This window comes from Eurytemora carolleeae, unplaced genomic scaffold (assembly GCF_000591075.1).
Source record: "Eurytemora carolleeae unplaced genomic scaffold, Eaff_2.0 scaffold34, whole genome shotgun sequence".
In the NCBI taxonomy this organism is placed as follows: Eukaryota; Metazoa; Arthropoda; class Copepoda; order Calanoida; family Temoridae; genus Eurytemora; species Eurytemora carolleeae.
The window spans coordinates 467,847-477,217 of record NW_019396116.1 but is presented as its reverse complement, the minus strand read 5'-3'; the positions used below and the strand labels follow the sequence as shown (position 1 = coordinate 477,217).

The window sequence follows — 9,371 nt, the reverse complement described above, 5'->3', positions numbered from 1 at the left end:
CGTCTTTGTATACACATTTTACATGTTTTAATACAAAAAACGTAAATTTCTTGCTAACTCAAATATCAAAAGTTTTCATATTTTAGTACATAATAACAAACACATAATGACATTAAAATGTAATAAATTTAAATGTTATTGGGGTGGTGTTACTAAAATAACTTTATATGTGTCTATAGAGAGGGACCGTCTCTTTCCGCTCAAATTCTGAACGAAAAATCGGCTTTTTTCGACCACAGATGTCTTTGAAAAGTAAGACTATTACCAATCAAGAGCGAATAGGCTGTTTAGTTTACCCTGAAATTACCCAAATAAGTGAACGGTCCCTTTAATTTGAAGCTCAGCTGCAAAGATTCGGAAATTCAACCATTTTTTTCAGCCAAGATTCCAAAGTAATTCTAAGCATTTAGATAAAGAAAACAATACTTATGCCATGTAATAAAAAGAAAACTGTATAAAAGGAAGACACCATTAAAGTGAAGTGCTGTAGATGATTTTCCAAACTAAATAATTTCACTAGAAAGTTATTAAATTATTTTAAAGTAAAATGGGTCTGTTTACACTGAAAACTTTCTGTGCCATTTTCATTGGACTATTTTAAGTCATAACCTAGGCCTAAAAGTCGAACTTTCTATTCCTAATTATAATAAGTCAATACAATTTTCCATGTTGAACTAAAACCAATAGTTCTTTCTTTTTGCTGAATCTGTTTTGATTGGTATACTGTTCTTGACACTAAACTAATAATTGGTTCATAATATCAACTTTCAAGGAATTCTTATTTCAAATAGATTGTTTTGAAAAGTACAAACTTTATGAAGAAAGTTCAGAAGCTAGTTTTCTGCATATACTGCATCGCTACTTGAATCCCTAGTTACCTGAATACCTGAATACACAAACGCATACAAATTATGTACGCTCAGCAGATCCTCCCCCTCCTCCACCTTGTATTCCCCCCTCGTTACCTTTTCCCTGTTCTTCCCCCCCCCTCCACCCTCAACAATGCAGTACGGTTAAGAGAGCAATGCAGTACGGAAATATAAGGATTTGTAGCTGAGCGTACAAAATTTGGGTGTGTTTGTGTATTTAGGTATTCAGGTAATTAGGGATTCAAGTAGGGATGCATATACTTTGCTTGTCTGTCTGTTTTATTTAACCCTATTCCCGCGGGGGTAAGTACCCCAGCGGGGATAGGGTTAAATGTTTGTGTCCAATAACCGATTGGGCCAAACATTTTTGGTTGCAACCCACATGAAATTGGAAATGGTTATTGTTGGTCAAATTTTATGGATTGTGCATAAAAAAGGTTGAATAAAAAATATTTAGAAACCATCAATTAGAATTATTATTTTTATAATTACAAAGAAAAAAACATTTACACTCTAAAACAACTAAAATAAGAAGGGCCCTAAAAGTTTTGTTATACAATATTTTTCTAGTGTATTAATTTGTCTTTTTGTTTGTATACAATAAACGTCAAAACGGTTGAACCGATTAGACCCTAATTGTTATGAGGCAGTTCAAATGGTCCCAGAAAGGGTTAGGAGAACACTAACCTTTTCTGGGGTCATCTGAACTGCCAAAAAAAAACAATTAGGGTCTCTTGACTTCTATTGGTACGCTTATAAAAAAATCCAACAATTTAAACGAAAAACCCGCAAAAAATTGCATTTATTGGAGTACGGTAAAAAAAAATAACAAAGTTAAAAGGTAAAATTGTTACCAGAAAACAGACACATATTCATCTTATACAAATTTTAAGGAAATCACGAAAAATAAAATACACATTCACATTTCTAAGTTTATTATTCTATATGAGATTCAGTGCAAACACATTACTGATTTAATACTTGAACTATTTACAGGATTTGTAAAACTTGTATAAATTTTTTTAATTCCTGGCTTGGGACAGCTTTACATGTATTTCTTTCTTTGAAGACTAAATTGAATCATTAGGCTTTCATGTTAGCATAAATGTCTTATTTTTGCTGTTAACTCTGTACCATGTACATGTCTTTAAATGGTCAGAATCGAACATCAGCATTTGAAGTTGTCTAATCGACTTTTTCTTTTTGGGTGTTAGATGAATATAATAGAATTAACTTAACAAGAACAAGGATAGAAAGAAACGGTGTTAGAAATAGAACAAGAAGGACATCTAGTAGATAATACTGGTACCAAAACAAATTCAAGGATTCAGGCCTAAAATACAATAAAATTATGAAAGTAAGGAAATTATGAATTTTAAAGTAAAAAAATCGTTTTTTGATTTTTGAACAACATATTCGATGTTATCCCCCGGGTACCCATGGGTTTCCTAAAAAATGTCCGCCAATATAGTTTAGCTATTTGACCAGCTATAACTAACATATAAATACAATGAGTGAAGATCTTTATTATATATATGAACTTAAATGGTTTAAATGATAAAAACTTACTTGAAAAAGCTGGCTCCTTTATTTCTAAGAACAAATTCTATCCACCAAACTGCTCTCTCCAACGGGCTTTCCTTCTCATCTCTGAAGAGTCTTCCTAACTTTCTCATCGAGCTAAACATATTAAATATTATAAAATCTTAAAATCCAAACATTTGAGAGGTTTTTCAGTTAAATTGTACAATGTACTAAATAACAATAGTATAATTGTTTTTAATAAAAATCTAAATTTTTGGAGAAAGGAAAAAAAGGTTTTATGTTTTTTTTTAGACAAGAGGCAAATAGGTATCATAACAACCCTCCAAACAAATTTAAGCCATTTCTGTGACAACTAAAATACTGCAATCATAAGTTTAAAGGTTAAATACCTTTTCATAGAGTTATTCTTCATTGCATTGGAGATTGCTGCTACTAAAGACTCTGTAGTCAAATCATCCCAGTTTAACTGTTTAGCTATGTTATGTTTAGATGCTCGTCCAAGGTTTGCAAATTGGTCCGTGGCTAAAGGTATCCCGACCATAACTGTTTCAGTATGAAGCGCCTCCATTACACTAAGCAGACCTCCATGGGTCACAAAAACTTTAACATTTGGATGTGAAAGGATCTCTTGTTGGGGAAGCCATTGTCTAACAAATATATTATCAGTGACATCTGTCAGGTTTTCATCCCATTTTAGAATTACAGGAACATTAAGATATTTGAATGAATCCATTAGAATAGTTATCTTCTCAGCAGACATGAGGCTTGTTCGTATTGCAGAGCCAAAGGAAACATACACGGCACCGTTTACCGCTAAGTCTAGAAACTTCTTTAGATCTTTTGGGAGAGGTTTTTGTTTTGAATTGATGTGTATTCCACCTACATCAACAACATTAGGCAAAAGTGGTTGAGGGGTGTGGGTGATAAAATGACTGTTGCTCAGAATCAGTGCTAAGCGCCTTTCTGCAATCTCAAACATTGTTGGGCCTTGATATCCAATTTGTTTCCGCATGCTTGAGGTCACTACAGAATCTGCAAAGCGTCTAAAAATTAGATCCATAACGTGATACATTGCAAAGTTCTTTGCCCGCTGGAGAAAGCTGGTCGGATCTGAGAAATCATTAGTTAAAACCGGTTGGTAACTAGGGTTGAACGGGTTACCCAACAGCTGTGTGTGGCTGGGAAATGCTCCTGGAGGTGAGAAAACAATGACCGGGCAATCAAACAGATCTCCGAAGTAAAACCCCCAGGGGTTGAAGGTCAGCACAAGGTCAAAGTTAGAGCTTGCCAGTGATTTAAATGCTGGGGTTTGAAACATTCTTGTTCCTCCGGTTATGATGTTTTCCCATTCAGAAAACATGGTGATCAGGTGGCTTGGATCCAGGAATGTTCTACCTTTGTTCTGATTTCCAGTGTAGAGATCACTTACACGATCTATCATAGCTCCGTAGAGATCAGGAATAACAAGCTCAGTATAGTTATTATGCTCTACTCCAGCTGAAGCATAGAACACACCCGTTACACTGTGCCCATTTTCTAAATAAAGAAATTGAGTCTTTCATAAACTCAACTTTTCTGATTCCTTTAATGGTGTAAACTTTTGATATTTTAAATTTTGATTATTCAGTCTAAAATAGCATTCATATTTTGAAATATCTAAGGTCTACAACGTTGGGGTGCAAAGATATAAGGAAAATAAAATCAGAGTTTGTGACAAAGACTCGATTCCTTTCTAATCAAATAAACTAAATATTTGTAAGTATTGATAAACATGAGAATGGCATTGCTCTTAGATCAAACCTTTTAAATATTGTTAATCCCTGGATCAAGTATATTGACTAAACCATACAGATACAAGAATTATTCTAGGATATTATGTAATGGTTGTATCATAAATGATAACCTCTGTTTAGTTAAATCTCATTTAAGTAATTTCTCTGATTTTGTTCTTTGTCTAAATTGACATACGGAGAGTTTTGAAAGCATTAAGATTACATAATATTTAATTTGTCTGAATTATGGACAAAAAGATTAGAATCATACGTTTATCTTTTTAATTTACTTCATATTCATAGATTTCATAATTTCTAAAAATACACCGTTATAGTCATCATAAACAAATTGAGAGAAGGAAATCTCTCATCTAAATAATGAAGTTTAAAGGAAGAAGTGTTTAAACCAACAAATTCGCAATTACTTTTTAAATTTTGATTTTACGCTGAACATGTCTAGGATCTTTTTTTAAATCGTACTAAAACAATTTATTACAAATACCCGGTGTTAAATCAACATAAGAATAATGAGATATTATACAAACACATCATTACAGCCGTTTACAGTATTTTTACAAAATGGTATTGATATGCTAATTTTTAACAAAGACTATCTCGAATTCGTCACTCAATTCCCATGTTTATTGGGACACCCTGTACTCTTCTTTGTTTTCTTTGCACCTTCAAAATGATTTCCCTATTTCAAAATGGTGTCACAATATCAATTTATGAAAGAAACCCACAATTATCCGAATTTCTAATATTTTACAAAGATATTAGACCATATTTTAGAAAGTGTGTAATTTTACTGTCGTTTATTAAATTCCATATTTTTGGGACCTCCAAAGCTCGACCTTGACCCTTTTTTAGAGATGATGAACATTCAACAATCTCTTTGATAATTTTCTTACCAAGAAGTTGATCAATGATCGGGAAGATCATGTGAAGATGAGATTTTGTCCCTAGATTGTGAAACAGCAGAATATTAGAGGCAGATGCAACATTCATCATACTAAACAGAATTATTATTAGGAAACTGCGAACATATGATCAATGATCATAAGATGATAATGATAACAAAACTGTATAGGCATGATCTCTTACAGAAAAGATATCATCAGAAAAAAGTAAATAATTAATCATGAAACCATAGACATGATCATTATTCTATGACAATAATTATGATCATGAAACTACAGATATGTTGTTATTCAGTTAAAATAATTATGATAACTATAGACATGATCGTTATTCAGTTAAAATAATTATGATCATGAAACTATAGACATGCTCGTTATTCAGTTAAAATAATTATGATCATGAAACTACAAATATAGTGCTATTCAGTTAAAATATTAGCATGTCCTAACAGCAATTATATTTTTGAAGAGAATAGGAATTCGGGATATTCCCCAGATTCCCAGGTATTAGGAGAATATCCCCGATTCCCAGGTATTTTGGGAATTCCTCAGATTCCCAAGTATTTGTCCAGAATTCCCCAGATTCCCAGGTGTTTCGGTTAATTCCCAGATTTCCTGGCATTAGGGATTTCCCGAAATTTCCTAAATTCCGTATGGGAATTTTTGTGTGGTATATTTTTAAGATTTGGAAATTTCTAAAATGACTGGATATTTGGGGAATTCCCTAAAACTCTGGGTACTGAGGAAATTTCCCAAATAACTAGACATTTGATAAATTTCCGATAATAAAAAAGAAATCAGATTTTTTAGAGGAATGAGGGGAATTCCCCAGATTCCCAGGTATTTAGGAATTCCACAGATTCCTTAAAGAATTTAAGGTTTTTTTTAATTATAGGAAATTTCCAAATGGCTATTAGCTATTTGAAAAATTTCAAAATGTTATATTTGTACAACGACTGTTGGGTGGATTTAAAAGATTAATTTTCTATGGGTATCTAACTGAATATTATAATACTATTAAGCAAGTTTCAAATTTTCAATCTAGTAATCAGAAAATGGACTAAATGGTATTGTTGTGGATCGCTTAAAATTACAAGAGCAGTCCCTTGAAATAATTGAAAATCTCTCTATTTTCTGAACTAGTTTCTACCTGATAACTATAAAACTAGTTTTTACCTGACAACTATAAAACTAGTTTCTATTTCTACCTGATAACTATGAAACTAGTTTCTACCTGATAACTATAAAACTAGTTTCTACCTGATTACTATAAAACTAGTTTCTACCTGATAACTATAAAACTAGTTTCTACCTGATAACTATAAAACTTGTTTCTACCTGATAACTATAAAACTATTTTCTACCTGATAACTATAAAACTAGTTTCTACCTGAACTATAAAACTTGTTTCTACTTGATAACTATAAAACTAGTTTTTACCTGATAACTATAAAACTAGTTTCTACCTGATAACTATAAAATCAGTTTCTACCTGATAACTATAAAACTAGTTTCTACCTGATAATTATAAAACTAGTTTCTACCAGACAACTATAAAACTAGTTTCTACCTGATAACTATAAAATTAGTTTCTACCTGATAACTATAAAACTAGTTTCTACCTGATAATTATAAAAATTACAGAAGCTGTATTCTTCATGATGGCTCCCTACTCTTTGCCTTGATTCTATCCAACAGTCTAGTTTTACCTATTTTATATAATCTCTAATGTTTACTTTAAAATTACTAATTTTCCTCTTGTTTTCCTTATTCAGCACTTCTCTTTGCCAAACATAGATAAAAAATACTTATCTTAAAATTTTTTGATATTTATATACGATGATGCGCAGGCTGCGTCAAAGGAGGAAAACATCACATTTTTCTGAAAATCTAAATAATTGTAGAGCTGACTTTCAATGTGCTGTCGTTGGTAGATTTTTGTTCACAATAACCCTGAGGCAGAAGCCAAAATGAGTTACGCGCAAGCTCCAGACAGATAGCATGTTTTATGCTGCTGTGCGTAACTCATTTTGGTTACTGCCTCAGGGTTATCTTGAAAATCTTGAGAAGACTACATCTAGTGTTCTATCTGTTATTGATAATTAATCTATGATTGTAAGGAACAAATATACGTGGTTTAGAGGATATCGTCGTTTTTCTAGATTAAAGTGAATAATTCTGGCAGATCCAAAGTTGCTTCTGTGGAGCAGAAATCCACTATTTGCTCAATTGTTTTTTTTGATTTAATCAAATCTTTCTGGTATTATCTTTTCTGGTCGAACGATTTTGAGCAATACTTTATTTTCGGTCATCTTGAAAAATCCAATTCCTCTTTGGTCATTTTCAATTAAGAATTACTAATCTTCAGGATAAATGCTTTTCAGAGATATCCTACTTTACTATATGGATGTGGAAGCGCAGAGAAACCCCATCAAGAACATGCACATGGTGAAGAGAGCAACCGAAAATCAAAATATCAAGAACTTCATATATCATCTATATGTCTCTAAGTCGAAAAATGAAAACCACAGCATATACCAACTTTTGGGATGCAAATGTTCAAACGAATTCGTCGATTTTGACGATATAAGAAATTGAAACCTCAAAATGTCGGCCCTGTATTCAAAGGATACGGTAAGTAGCTAGACAAAAAAAGAAATGTTAATTCTAAGTCGAAAAATGATAACTTACATCGTATACCGACTTATGAGCGTGAATAAATTAAAATGTTAAGAAAAATTCGTCGATTTTGACGATGGACAAAATGAAATCTCAAATGCCGGTCCTGTATTCAAAGGATATGGTAAGTATACCTTGATAAAAAACTGAAAAATTAAGTCTCTAAGTTAAAAAAAAATACAATTTACAGCGTATGCCGACTTTTGAGTGTGAATAAATGACAATTTTGAGAAAAATTCGTTGATGTTGACGATGGATGAACTTGAAATCTCAAAGTGCGGGATCTGTAATCAAGAACTGAAAAATTAAGTCGAAAAATTACAACTTACACCATAAAGTGACTTTTCAGTTTGAATAGATGATAATTTCATACTAATTCGTCGATTTGGATGAGCTTGATTTCTCAAAATGCCGGCATTCTGATCAAATTAAATGGTAAGTTGCAAGACAAAAACATAAAGATGAAATCCCTAAGTCGAAAAGGTAAGTAACTGATTTTCTAAGGCCCTCTTCTCCGCTGCGGTGTTCTTGATGGGGTTCCTTTGCGCGTCCACATCCACATAGTGAAGATATCTCTGAAAAGCATTTTTCCTGCTAAATTAGTAATTCTTAATTAAAATTGATTAAGAGGAATTGGATTCTCGGAAATAAATGTGCTCAAAATTGTTCGACCAGAAAAGATCAAATTTGTGGATAAATTATACAAACTGTATGCAATCCGATAATTTTCGGCGACGTAAATCCCAAACAAAAATAATTTTTTTACGAAAATAAGGATTTTGACCATGTTGGACTTTTAAAAAAAAGCAATTAAATGCCGGCTAGAATATCGAAGGCCATGTAAATCTGCAATTAATGTAATTTTCAAAACTGAGCAAAGTATCAACAAAAAAACTAACTGACTTTGTAAGTTTTTATTTTAAGAATTTTTGGAATTTTACAATAATTGCGTATTTGTATAGAGTTTCAATAGTTGAGCCGGCATTTCGGGTTTTCTAAGTCGTTCGACTTGAAAATCGTCAATTAAACAAAAAAAACACACAGTTTTTTGGCTAAATCTTCCAAAATACGGATAGTGTTGCGGAAGGGGGGGTCTTCACTGATTGTCGTGTCATTCCGGAACTTTCATGTTTTCTAGTCCTACCGATTAGAGTACCTTTCATTTTTCGGCGAAATTTAGTTGTTTAAAATCCACCGTGTAAACACCAAAAACACACGATTCACTTTTGGTATTTTTTAATCTGCTAATTAGAATCATTATGCATGTCATAATTATTCAGAATCAGTTTAGTTTCATACCCCCCCCCTCACACCTTCTTACCCCCTCATGCTTCTAAGACAACAACAAAAAAGTAATTTTTTTTTTCTGTCAACTATAATGACAGTTAATTGTTCACTTTTAAATTAAAGCCAAGACCACGGTCAAGTATTTGTCAGAACTGCGGATCACCAACTACAGCACCGTTAAAGTACGAAAATGGATAAACAATAACAATGTTGCAGTACATGGCGTATTTCAGATTGTACTACATTAAAACCATGGTTAAGCTTAAACTTTAAACATTGCACAACCTAAGCGTAAAACT

At 32.4% G+C, this 9,371-nt stretch overlaps 1 protein-coding gene across 4 annotated transcripts; it reads right to left on the bottom strand.

Annotated features, from left to right (window-relative positions):
• Window positions 1–1,787: 1,787 nt before the first annotated feature.
• Window positions 1,788–6,997, bottom strand: LOC111695427 (UDP-glucuronosyltransferase 2B33). Of its 4 annotated transcripts, none has more exons than XM_023464747.1 (5): window positions 6,919–6,997; window positions 5,098–5,198; window positions 2,804–3,950; window positions 2,439–2,549; window positions 1,788–2,202 (listed from the first exon to the last, which is right to left on the bottom strand). In XM_023464747.1, the coding sequence occupies exons 2-5, from the start codon at window positions 5,195–5,197 to the stop codon at window positions 2,055–2,057; spliced, it is 1,506 nt and encodes a 501-aa protein (XP_023320515.1). In that variant the 5' UTR covers window position 5,198; window positions 6,919–6,997; the 3' UTR covers window positions 1,788–2,054. The 4 variants fall into 4 exon arrangements, with proteins under 4 accessions (XP_023320515.1, XP_023320513.1, XP_023320514.1 ...); XM_023464745.1 differs by having other exon boundaries at window positions 5,098–5,200; window positions 6,926–6,984; XM_023464746.1 differs by lacking the exon at window positions 6,919–6,997 and adding an exon at window positions 6,729–6,882.
• Between the last annotated feature and the right edge of the window lie 2,374 nt (window positions 6,998–9,371).